Source organism: Salminus brasiliensis, chromosome 15, assembly GCF_030463535.1.
Source record: "Salminus brasiliensis chromosome 15, fSalBra1.hap2, whole genome shotgun sequence".
Classification (NCBI taxonomy): Eukaryota; Metazoa; Chordata; class Actinopteri; order Characiformes; family Bryconidae; genus Salminus; species Salminus brasiliensis.
In genome coordinates, this window is record NC_132892.1 from 24726623 (window position 1) to 24739687 (window position 13065).

A 13065-nucleotide genomic window follows, 5' to 3' on the forward strand; every position below is an offset into this window, starting at 1 on the left:
CAGGGTTGGCTAGGGCATATTTAAGAAAAATGAAAAAGCTAATATTTCCATTACAGTTACAGAAAAAAACAGTAATTAGAAAACAGCATAACTTTGCTCTGGCTCTGAATGGCTCAGCCGACTAAGATGCTGACACGAGGATTGTGATTTCATATCCTGGGTCATGCTGCTTTGCCATCAGCAGCCGGAGCCTGAAAGAGCACAAGGCTCCATGTTCTCTCTCCCCTCATCACTCCCACTGTGATGTTGGCTGAAGTATCAGAACTGGGGATCTGGCACTTTCTTCCATAATGTTTGCTGCCTAGTGATGCTGCATTTTAAAAATAGGCAGAGGATGAGGACCTTTATCCTTCTTGTGCCAGAAGCTTTTCGAGTGGAGTCCTATTGAATGGGTGGGTGAGCTAAATTGGCTCAGCTAAATTGCAGGGAAAATTCGCTCCAAGATCACTTTTAAAGCTTAATTAATACCCCCCAAAACATCTCCCACAATCCGCAGCCACTGGCTTCTCTAAGCAGCTGCCTAGAACTCTGAAAGCACTCTGTTGCAGTTTCCTCAGTTTGTAATATAATAGTTAAGAAATGACAGTTAACAGAATGGTAAAGGTCAAGTTGAGGTCTAAAAGACCAAGATAACTTTCAGAGAGAACTATTCATAGGATTATTAGAAAGGCAAATCAAAACTTCTTTCATGAAGGCTTGTGTTGTAGCCAGTGGCATTGGGATCATTTCACTTGTAGAGGGAAGAAAAGTAAATAAAATAAACATCATACTGCTGAAGATGGAAAACGGATGGCTTCTACAGCAGGATAATGTTATTAAACACACCTAAAAGTCCCCTTAAACACCTCGGTGGACTACCTCAGGAGGCCCAGCTGAGGATTTATTTACTGAAAAGAAGCACATTGCTGCCTTTATTGTTGGGTTCACTTAGATACTTCAGTGCTTATTGTTAAAGTTGTTGCCTTAACTTCGATTGACATAACCATTGAAGCCTATACTTTATTGTTCTGACTCTGCTGTGCTCATGTTGAGTCTTTCACTGCACTATAAACAGTGTCTCGAAAGCTTGTATGCAGTATGTAAAACCTGACGATGAAATGAGTCTTAAGCCAAAACAGGTCTTTTAAAAACCTGAAGTCCAGCTCAGCTGCTGCTAGTTCTGCTCCATTGCTCTTGCAACACACTTTACCTACTCTCTTTACCCCAAATACTGAGGACCTAAATATGGGTAAAACCAGAGAAGCTGGACGATTCTTTTGCGGAAGAGTGCTGTTGCTGCCCACCTCCTTCCCTGATGCTTTGATGGCTGAGTTTGTGATGAGCAAGCCTATTATCTCTCTCTGTCTCTCGCTCAGACTCTATCTCCTGCCTCACAAGTAGTTGTGAGTCATCTGGTGACTACATTATAGTCACATCTAGTATTCTGCCCTGAATCTACTATACTTCCATACTGCAAGGCAGTACTGTACAGAGTCTGTACAGATGATTGTTATTGATATTATGGGATGATTAAACAGTTCCCTGCCTGCTTTAATGGTTCTTCTCTCTATATATATAGAGTTTTAAATGAGCATTAGACAGGACTTAAGAAAAACAACCACTGGTGGTTAGTTAGGTGAAGACAACAACACTGGAATGACTCTTTTCACAAAACGTGCCCCTAAAGTCTCTTATTCAGACTGACTTTTCATTGAAATCATGCTCCCTACGTACTACACTTTATTCCTGTTATTCATTGACACTCACAAAAGGCCTGTACTATGTTTCTTAATTATTCATCTGTGTGATTTAGGAATAACATGCTATAAACCAATCAGCGTGTCACAGAGCCAGGTGCGGTCTGACTTGCAGATTGCTGTTTTAATGGCGCAAAGCAGGGGTGTATGTGCGTTGGGCACAAGCCTGTGTTGACAATTCACTGCCAAGATAGCAATGAATGTCTGACTGTTGACATCTGCCTAGGTAGTTTTCAGTCAGCGGTGCACCTGTGTTTTCCGTTGCCAAGATAGCAATACGCAAGAAATTGACCTGAACACACTTCATTTCGAAACCACCCGCCCATCTGCGTAGATATATTCTATATATATAAAAGCACTGTTGCTGTTTAAATGACACTGGCAGCAGGAGTGAAAATAGATTATTGGTGGGGTGTGAGATAGCAATGAGCATGGTGGTGCGCCTTGCACAGGGTGTAAGATAGGACCCTAAGTAGGTGTAAGTGTCTTCAGATCCCACTGCTCTGACTGCATAAAAAGTCACCTTTTCCTTTTTGTAGATTTTATGCATATGACTGTGTTTTTTATACTGTGACAATTTTCCTTAAATTAGAAAAAAAAGTAATATTTCTTATAGTACTTGTAGATTGGAAAGCTTGTGAATACTGATGCTATCTTCCCCCTGCTTGATTCTTTAATGTGAACTCGTTTTGGTAATCACTGTTGTCTCTGATGTTAGCTTTTATGACCCTGCAGTGTGTGCTTTTTGACAAACGTCAAAAGGATTAGACTATCTGCTTCCTCTTTGCATGTTATGCTAGCACCTCCAAAGGCAGCTCAAACTGGGTTATGGACATCCAAGATTATGTGAAAAGCACTCATAAAGTTTCAGCTCCTGTTGCCTCTGAGGGGGTGAGACTCTCTGTGCTACTTTTGCTTTACCAAAATAGGATATAGCCTACCCGATGTAGGTGTTTGCACTTTTCAGTGAGGAACAAATGACATCTTTGGTAACTTGAAAAAGATGTTTTGTCTAGGGATTTTTTTTTCTATACTTGTCAAAAAATGATGTGTATCAGCAGAGTTGGATGTGTATCAGAGAAGGTTAGTGTTTTGAGATAAAGTGGAATTGATGGTTAGGGATGGTCTACCCTCATTGTGGGCTTAGACCTATTTGTTTGCATCCACATTTACATTAATGGCATTTGGCTGATGCTCTTCTCCAAAGCAACTTACATTAGAATCATGTTACACAGGTAGGCCCATATAGCGTTAGGAGTCTTGTCCAAGAACTCTCATTGGTGTAGCGTAGTGTGTTTGACACGCAGTGAGGCAATTGAACACCAGTCTATCACAGTTGTTGGATGCCTGTATGTATTGAATTGAGAGACTTGTACTGAACGATCTTATGTGATACTCTGTGTTGTTACACACATAGTAGTCAGCCATAATTGAGTATTCTCCTCCTAACAAACCAGCCTTCTAAGGTTCGATTTTGCCAGCTTTCCCTTTGAACTGAACACACACCCCACCGCAACACAACACTGAATTTCCTCCTGTAAAATCACAAGCCCTGATTCTTCTCCACTGTCTGTTCAGTCAATAACTCGTACCCACAGCACCATGCTGCTGCACTAATACTATTTGTCATACAAATCTGCCTGCGGTCTATTTTAATGCCACACTCTGTTCACACTCCCTCTCGAACGTCACAAGCCATAGTGACGTTGGAGTGATTTCCCTGCCCAGCAGCAGAAAGACTTGCTAGAGAAATTATTTAATGGCCTCATGATTATGTCTGATTTTTGAATTACTCCACTCATATACCCGCACTGCGGGACACTCTACCCTTTTTCTCTCGCCTAGATTATTAGCAAGCGCGAGAGAGAAATGAAAAGGAACGGGGAATTAGTAGTAGGGCTTCGAAGGCTATTAGCATCCCACGGCTTGTCTAGGGAGGGCCAGGGAAAAGAGTGAGAAGCGAATGACAGGGCCGGCCACTTCAGCATATTACACGGTAAAGAGAATGAATGGAGGGGGTCCGCGGATTCAATTATTGTTTAAATGTGCAGCAGATGTGACGCTAGTGGAACGCAGACTGATGGAGAGGCTGAACGTGAGCTGGCAAGAGAAAGCAACTGAAGATTGGAGGAAAGCAAGGACAGAAATCAGACAAGTCGATATGAGTATTTCGTCAATGATACCGATCTCTAATAACTGATAATGTGGGCTGAAAGCATTTAATATCATCAGATTTTTAAATCAACTTCAGTGATTTTAGCGAATCAGTGCTTTACTGGTGCTCTATGGGTTGGTTTCCCAGACAGGGATTAATTGCAGTGTGGAGAATTCGTTCAGGACTAGCCTTAACCTTAGTGAGCCTTAGTGAGCCTTAGACTAGCCTTAGTGAAGGTAGTGATGTTGGATGATTAGTTCTGGATCACAAACACCAACTCATGCCAAAGGTACTGGATTGACACTATGACTCCAGAGGTCCTAGTTCCATTGCTCTACAGCCCAGTGCTGGGTTGTAGCTGACACTTGATATTGGGTGATATTGGGGTGAATAGGTACACATTAGAGTGCAGAATTCAAAGAGGTGTCTGGATACTTTTGGACCCTACATATCTTAGCTAGTTTGTATAAACTAGATACACAGTTCTCAACAAACTACACTTTGCCTGAATATCAAACAGTCATACAATCGTATCAATACAATCACAGTCCTAATAAGTGCAAGAAAAGTGCTGATTTAAGGTGGGTCTTCATTCTGCGTTTGAAGACAGTAACTGTCTACCTTTCAGACGCCCAGGGCAAGTTCATTCCACCACTTAGGTGCCGGGACAGAAACAAACCCAGATGCTTGTTTGGTCCTGTTTATTGTTCTGAGTGACAAAGAGAGACAGTTGACTGTAGACAGAATGAGACCAATGAGAGAGGAAAGAAAGTCTGTAGTTGTCCAAAGCTGTCTAGACTTAGCTTCTTCAGGAGGGGACCACTCTGATAGTCTTGAAGTATTGTGCATTCAGTCACAGGAAGTGTCCTTTTTGATATTCCAACTCATGCCAAAGGCTTTAGATGGAGATTCATCACTCTGAAGCACCAAAATCAAGCGTACTAATGGAATGATTGTCCATCGTTTGCTGCAGTAGCATCTTCTACTCATCTTGAACAGCTTATACTCTTCTGGGAACACTGCTGTGAAGATTTTTTTTAATTCATCCATAGAAGCAGTCGTGAGGTCAGGTACTGATGTTGGATGTGTTCTGGATCACAAACGTCACTCCAGCTCATCTTTAAGGTATTAGATGTAGCTTCATCAATCCAGACTCCACTGCTCCACAGCCCAATGCTGAGGGCTTTACACCCCTCTTGTAATTGAACACTTGTAGCGGGAATGGGTGCACCTTCGAGTAGCAGAATTAGAAGTCGTGTCAGGATACTTATATACCAACCAACATATCAGCAGAGCCCTAAAGCTGACGAGATGACCGAGCCACTGTGGTTAGATCTAAAGTGATGCAGTACTTTAGAGTGGCAGACACAGCCAAGGTCAACACAGTGTGAGGCTGAGAGTGCACTTTAGTGTGCGTGTTAATGTGTAGGTGAAGACGAGAAAGCAGCATGTGTGAGCAATTCCACATGGACGCCTGCTGATTCCGGTGGAAGAAGTGTCGGAAGTTTAGATATGTCAGTGTTAAAGGCACCCCCACTCTCCCCTCACCCCCCTTTTCCCAGGCCATGTCAGTGCTGTTACCTCATTAAAGCCGAATCAAGGGAACAGATCAGTCCATTGCGGCCCCCTGGGGGGTGGACTCCAGGGTAGTGGGCTTTGATGTTGAGCGTTGAGCATTGAGGCCTACGAGACACACAGAGAGGGAGTTAGTCCAGCATGAGTCATGAACAACATAACGAATACACACATACAGTTGATTTTGCACAGGCACACACACACGCATGCACACATAAATTGTCAACTGCTGGCGTTTATGCATACTTAGACATGAACATTGTGTTCATTGGCCAGCCCCCAAACCCAGATTATGCATGAACACATGAACAAAAGCATTGTAATTTATAGGCTTGGATGCCAACTGGCATCAGACATACACATACAAATGCACACACAAACTCACACCCCTGTTTTGGTGTGTATTGTAGATAAGAATGTGCTTACAGGATGTTACATGCACAGATGGGCTTTAGAAATTGACTAAATGTACTATTATATACCTGAAGGGCTAAATTTAACATGTTGATGGAATTTGATGGTGCCAGAAAAAACAAAACGTGGACTATTTTTACAGTTAAAGCGACATTATGTAGCATTTTACATTAATAAGAACAGCTTTAAGATCATGTTGATGCCCCATTGACTTGAAATAGTGATAATTGCCTCTTTATTCTTGCTGCTCCTGACTCATAACTCTGCTAACTGCACTGCGTAGCTTTGGCTGGGTGTTTTTTTCATGAGAACTGTGTAACGCTATGTAACCTGAATCATATTTGTGCAAAATCCTGTAATATTAACGTACCTCGTCACTCCACAAGCTTATTCACTTCAGATGCCAGCTATATATCTCGCCGCTTGTCCAGAAATGTGTAGAATGTGTAACCGTTACTGGTGCCTCAAAGTGTAAATTAGACCTGTAGAAATATAGAAAGAAATATACTTTTTTGCATTATGCTGCTTTAATCCTTTAAATCTGCTTAAATAATCAACGCTCATAAAATGCTCATGTGAGAAATCACATTTCACATGCCGTTTTGCCACAATTGTACGTGCTGCATTTGCCCTGTCTCACCCTTTTAAATGTGACTTCTTTTGCGTGACAATGCTGATGTTGTTCCAAACATTGATTAGCAATTACTGCATAATGAATAAAGAGACTCCTCTTGATTCACCTGCTGAACAACTCCTTTCATATTCATGCATTCATATTCAGATCGCGGTCTTTGTGTGTTGCAGGACGACAACTCCATGTTCTTCCAGTTCGGGCCGTCGATAGAGCAGCAAGCCTCCGTCATGCTCAACATCATGGAGGAGTACGACTGGTACATCTTCTCCATCGTCACCACCTACTACCCCGGATACCAGGATTTCGTCAACAGGGTGAGGAAGACAAACCTTCATTCAGCAATCAGCCATCACATTAAAACCACTGAAATGCAAAGTGAAGTGAATATAATTGATTGGCGTTACGGGGTGGTACATATATATTAGGCAGCAAGTGAACAGTCTGTTCATGAAGGGAATATGTTGGAAGCAAGTGTAAGAGTCTGAGCCCCTATTTAACAAGAGCAAAACTGTGATTGCTGGACGACCAGGTCAGATGGTCTTCAAAACATTAGGCAGGTCATGTTGGGTGATCCCGGTATGCAGTACCTACGGAAAGTGCTGCAAGGAAGGACAACCAGTGAACCCATGACAGGGTCACGGGCACCCAAGGCTCACTGATGGGGGGATGGTGTGTGGAGAGAAGGCTAGCGTGACTGGTCTGATCTCACAGAACCTACTGTTAATACAAAGGACCTTCACACAACTCATAACACTGCACTCACCAGCCATCAGACATAATGATGAGCATGAATCTAAATTTTATATTTAATGTCATATTTATATATACTTATATTTAGCACACAGTCTGTTGTTATTAAAAGTGGACTGCTGCTTAATGAGAGACAATGAGAGAAAACATTTGTAATGTTTTATACAATTAAATGAATAAAACAGGAACACACACATAAAAAAAATCTGTATGGCTTACAGAATATATTATATAGAATATATATTATTTCTAGATTTGACCAAATTAATAAAAAGAAACTGTCTATACCATATATTTAGACTTCAGGGGAAATCAAAACATTGTCATGATTTATTTGAATAAACCAATAACCATCCAAATTGGATTGGGGAAAAAATGTACTGTAGGTTTTACACACCAAAGGGTCTAAAGTTATAATGTCTAAATAGCAGAATACTGGGAGCAGTACAGGTCCAATAAACTTAATCAAGGTAGCGTTTTAAAGTGTGTGGTTAGGGTTGGGCAGTATAATAGTAATACTGGATACCGCTGCATTTAACATTAACAGTATTTCAAATTACGACATGTCTGATGTGTCAGATTTCTGTTCTGTGTCTATCTAGTGCACGGACAGGGTAGATTATTCATTCATGTGCATTTAGGAGAGCCACAATGATGTCACACTCTATTAAATAGGCCCACCATTGATGCGAGTTTAGCAATGTGCTAAGTTCAAATGAAATGGACCAGTCCACTGAATGTGCCTAAGACTCTTCACTCGTCTTTGTGCTCTCAGATACGAGCCTTCATTCTCTAAATGAGTGTCAGCTGGAACTCGGTCTGAGCAGTGTTTTTTTAGCCTGCTAGCTAACTTACATAAGCCTAGCTGGCCGGCTACGAGCCCAAATTTGACATAACCAGTCAGATTGCGAATTTTATCACTTGTGACTTTTGGACAGCAGTTTTACATTGAAAATGTTAAGTAATATGTCATTAGTAGCCTGCTGTGATATATGTGACAGTACACTGAGTGGCAAAAAGATTGACTGAGTAGCAGTGTTAGCGTTCAGTGTGAATGCCGCTAAAACACACAAAAAAAAAACGGTAAAGAGCTGTTGTGCATTTGACTGTACAAACAGATCCAGCAAAAATAATCCTTTTACAGACTGACGAAAGCTAAAGAAAAGAGAGATGGATTGCTGCAATTCACAGAAACAACTGAAATTCAGGCACAAAACGTGTGGAAGCTCACTGAAGCTCTCTGGTAATGTCACGCTCTAATAACAGGTGGGAAAACACCGAGCTCACTGTAGTTGCAAGTTTAGCAACGTGCTAATTTTGACCCTGATCGCCCGGCCTACTCCATGTGCTTGAAAACAGACCGTTCATTTGACTCTGCGCTCCCAGATGTGAGGCTTTATCTTCTTAACATGTGTGATTTGAGCCTCAGTTAGCTGGACGTTCCTGGCTACACATCACTGTCCATGAACCATGCGTTCGAATGGTTTGCTGTTGGGTCCAACTGCCTTTAACTTCAGCAGATAATTGCTTGTTTCAGTCCCAGTTTAGTCGTCTTCATATATTTCAATATGCATATAATGCCAAACCCCATTCATTTTACAAACAGGCCTCTTGTTTAAAGCTCATTAAACCTTTTCACCTGTTATAGACAAGACGAGACCATATTTAGTGTTGGAAATAGATGGAATTTGGCTTTAGCCTTTAACCCATCTGTACAGTGAACACACACACATACACACTAGTGATCAAACACACACAGTGACAATAAGCACACATGCCCAGAGCAGTGGGCAGCTTGTCGAGCCCGGTTATCGAACCCACAACCCTGTCATCAATTATCCGGTGCTCTAACTTCTGAACCACTAGTGGCTCCAGCTGTTTCAAGTACTTTACAACAGATTTCCAACCTGTAAAACAGTAGTTTTGAAACAGAAGAAAAATATAAACTATTACAGTATAGCTGCTTTAAGTTTATAAAAGAAGTGATTTTTTCACATATTAAAAAAAACTAAACTGAACATCAGTGAAAACTGAAAACTAAACATTTCAAAAGGAAGTAAGTCGTTATCATACTCATGACAGGCAATCTACATGCACACTTCCCCACCGGTTATCAACCTTCAGAGCACTGTTCATGGCACCAATTACTGCCTATTTGGCTTGGCCTCAATTTGATGCCATAGTCCAGACGTCTCAGAAATCACGAGGAAGAACGAGGAGAGCCCCGAGTGTCTTCGAGACCCAGTTTGTTGCGGGGAAACGTTCCTTTGTGAACGTTCTTCATCTCTCTTAGATAAGAGAGCAGTGGAGAAGAACAGACACTGTTGCTGACATATTTGTTCAGTCATGTCTGTAATCTAGCAGAGCACAAACAGTTTGTACTTCTGTGTCTGTCTCTCACCTGAAGTGTTCCACAGAAAATAGGTTTCTTGGGGAAAGGGAGATGGAGATGGTGCATTGTGGGAAATGTAGTAAGTACTATTTTTGATTTGATGGTTTGGGTTGACCTTATTTAACTTAGTACCCAATCGAAGAGTTACATTCACAGATCAGATGCACCTGTTTGGTCTTTGCTGAAATTAGGATTATGAGTTAATAATGTTATGAAATGCTGTTTTGATTGATTGTGAATGATTGTCCTCCATGTAATGTGGTCTCTAATCTATTATGATGGGGTGCTGGGACTCAATTGTATGAAGTTAAAATGGAAAAAGATTTGACATGTCGATTACTACTACTTACTGAAAATCGCATGCAATTTTGGACCACGTTTGTAGTACGTAGAGACGACCGCCTGTCATTTTACGTCACAACTCGTTTCCTTGCCTGAGCTTCCGACTGGTAATTACGGCTCGCAGTGACACTTAAGCATTTTCCCCCTAGTCGGTAGCACTTGCTTAATTTTTTAAAGCCTCTGAAGCCCTTATTACCTGGTTAGGTTTGGAGATATTGTGCATTTCAAATAAATAACAAATTAAATATTTTCTCAAGTAGACTACTCTTGTACACTATCTTTACAAGTAGACTACTCTTGTACTCTGTCTTTTCAAGTAGACTACTTTTACTTGTATTGTCTATACAACAGTAGTATTAGGTAGGTTTCTCTATATTATGGCATCTAATGACACACATTCCTGCTCAGATTTACAGTTTTTTGAACTGTACTCTATATGTACCGGACACATTCGTTTTCTGGGTTCATGCAGACTGAACTATGTAGGCACAGCTGCATCATGTACTTTCAAATAGAAAATTTAGGCATATTTGCACCACCCGCCATCGCACATGTTTTTGCTACTAATTTTTTGGGGAAAATTTCATATGACGGACCTACGTTCATCCATAACTTCTTTCTGGGCTCTTCAGCAATCTCTCCTCTCTGTTACATGATGTGCCTGATTGGACAACATGTGTACTACCATGTTTGCCCTTATTCAGATTTGCCCAGAAGTTTATTTTGATTGAACAGGGCTGGCCCTAATCAAGGCTGCTCTAACTGAACTACTTACTGAAGACCAATCCTTATTAACTGTCCTTATTAACTGGTTGTATTATCTTGGGAGGGGCAAGCATCTCTTCACCCCTGAAAATTGCTAAATTAATACCTAGCACACTAAAATATCTAAAAAAAAAAAAAGAAAGTACAAAACCTTGGTACAGTTGTCTTGCCAGACTCTGTTTGCATACTATTATAATCCACTATGAAATCGGGCTAAATATAATGTAAAAATGTGCACACATTAAAACATTTGGACATGGCAAACACTTTTTCACAGCACTATAATGCTCATGACGCAGTGTATAATTAATAAAATATACTTATACTTCATCATTTGCACTAAAACCAGTTCTTCCTTCATTCAATGTACTCTATTACCAGTAGGCAATGGTTGTCAAGTACCATTAATAGTCAAAAATCAAACCATTGATATAAGACTGTGGGTCTTAAATGTGACTCAATCAGATGTAGAACTATCCTTTTGAATAAGCTAAATAATCATTTGGGAAATGTTTCTTCCTACAGGTCCGGAGTACCATCGAGAACAGTTTTGTGGGCTGGGAGTTGGAGGAAGTAATACTTCTGGACATGTCAGTGGACGACGGCGACTCTAAGATTCAGAACCAGCTGAAGAAGCTCCAGAGCCCTGTTATACTGCTCTACTGCACTAAAGAAGAAGCTACCACCATTTTCGAGGTGGCGCATTCCGTCGGCCTCACTGGATACGGATACACGTGGATCGTACCAGCGCTGGTGGCGGGGGACGCAGACAACGTGCCAAATGTTTTTCCTACAGGTGTGAATGAACAGCAGTGCATGAAGACTATACAGTCAAGCTCCTAGTCCTGCAGTCTGCCTTTACACACATTAGTGAAAGAATGGGTGGTTCTAAAGAGCTCATTGAACTCAGCGTGGTTCTGTAATAGGACGCCACCATTGGAACAAGTCAGTTCATTAAATTTCTCCCCTCCATCTACTGTGAGTGGTATTATTGAAAAGTGGAAGCATTTAGGAACCACAGCAACCACGAAAAGTTGCTAGAGTGCTCTAGAGTGCTGAGGCGCACAGTGCATGAGTCTCCAACGCTCTGCTGACTCAATAACTGCAGAGCTCCAAACCTGCTGTTAGAGCTGCAAAGGGGGCTCAGTCCCCTATTAATGCCTATGGATTTAGAATGGGATGTCATTAAAGCTCCTGTAGATGTAATGTGTAGGTGTCCCAATATTTTTGTCCATATAATGTACTTGGCAATCAGTGGTCTGCTCCAGTACCCTGACGTAAACACTGCTTTACTGCCCGTATGTTTTCATATTTCTATACAGACTGGCCCAAATAACTGACTTTACATTACTAATAACTACTTATTCAGTCATGAGTAATTATTTTAGTCATTACAAACCATTTTTGTAAATGATGTAATGTATTACTGTATTATTGTAAATGATTATAATCAGTCACAGTGTTCTGAGATGTATGTTGTTGACGCTCCCTTCAGATGAATGCATTTATGAAATGGTGAAGCACAGCTTAGAGCGTTACAGAAAGGCCATATGGTGTAAAAGGTTAAATGCTGAATAATGTAAAGCTGGGAAAGCAAAGCACTGTAAAAATGGAGCAGGGCTTTTCTTCAGCCGAGCTGTTCCTCTGTTCCTCTCTGGTTTAATCAAACTGTAAAATTACAGCGTTCGGTTACAATTTCATCAGTGCAGCTGCTTAATGCCTCACAACCTCCACATTCCAGCCTGGATTGACTGTATCACGTCTCTGTTTCTCACTCTCTCCCTCTCTGTTTCACTCTCTTACTCTCTTGATCTGTCTCTCTCTTTGCCTCTCTCTGCTTCTCTCTGCTGCTCTCTCTCTCTGTTTCTCTCTCTCTCTTTATCTCCCTGTCTTTCTCTCGGTCTCTCTGTCCATCTCTCTGTTTGCCTTTCTCTCTGCGTCTTTCTCTCTGCTGCTGCTCTCTCTCTCTCTCTCTCTCTCTCTCTCTCTCTCTATCTCACTCTGTCTCCTCTGTCTGTTTCTCTCTTTGTCTCTCTCTTGGTCTTTCTGTCTGTCTCTCTGTGTCTGTTTGTCTTGCTCTCCCTCTGTCTCTAAATTTGTCATGGTCTCACTCTCCCTGTCTTTCTTTGCCTCTCTCTCTGCGTCTTTCTCTCTATCTGTCTGCCTCTCTCTCTCCCTATTTCACTCTGTGTCTCACTCTCTTGGTCTCGCTGTCTCTGTTTTTGTCTCTCTGTCAATCGTTGTCTCTCTCTTTCTCTCTCTCTCTTGGTCTTTCCCCCTGTCTCTTTTTGTCTGTCTCTCT

General features: G+C 41.4%; 1 protein-coding gene across 3 annotated transcripts in view; it reads left to right on the forward strand.

Moving 5' to 3' along the window:
• grin2bb (glutamate receptor, ionotropic, N-methyl D-aspartate 2B, genome duplicate b) overlaps nucleotides 1-13065 on the forward strand; it is a 152862-nt gene that overhangs the window by 72909 nt on the left and 66888 nt on the right. For all 3 annotated transcript variants that reach the window (XM_072657869.1, XM_072657868.1, XM_072657870.1), the window contains 2 exons: nucleotides 6685-6828; nucleotides 11289-11559. In XM_072657869.1, the coding sequence (XP_072513970.1) occupies nucleotides 6685-6828; nucleotides 11289-11559 (415 nt within the window). The remainder of the gene's footprint in view (nucleotides 1-6684; nucleotides 6829-11288; nucleotides 11560-13065) is intronic.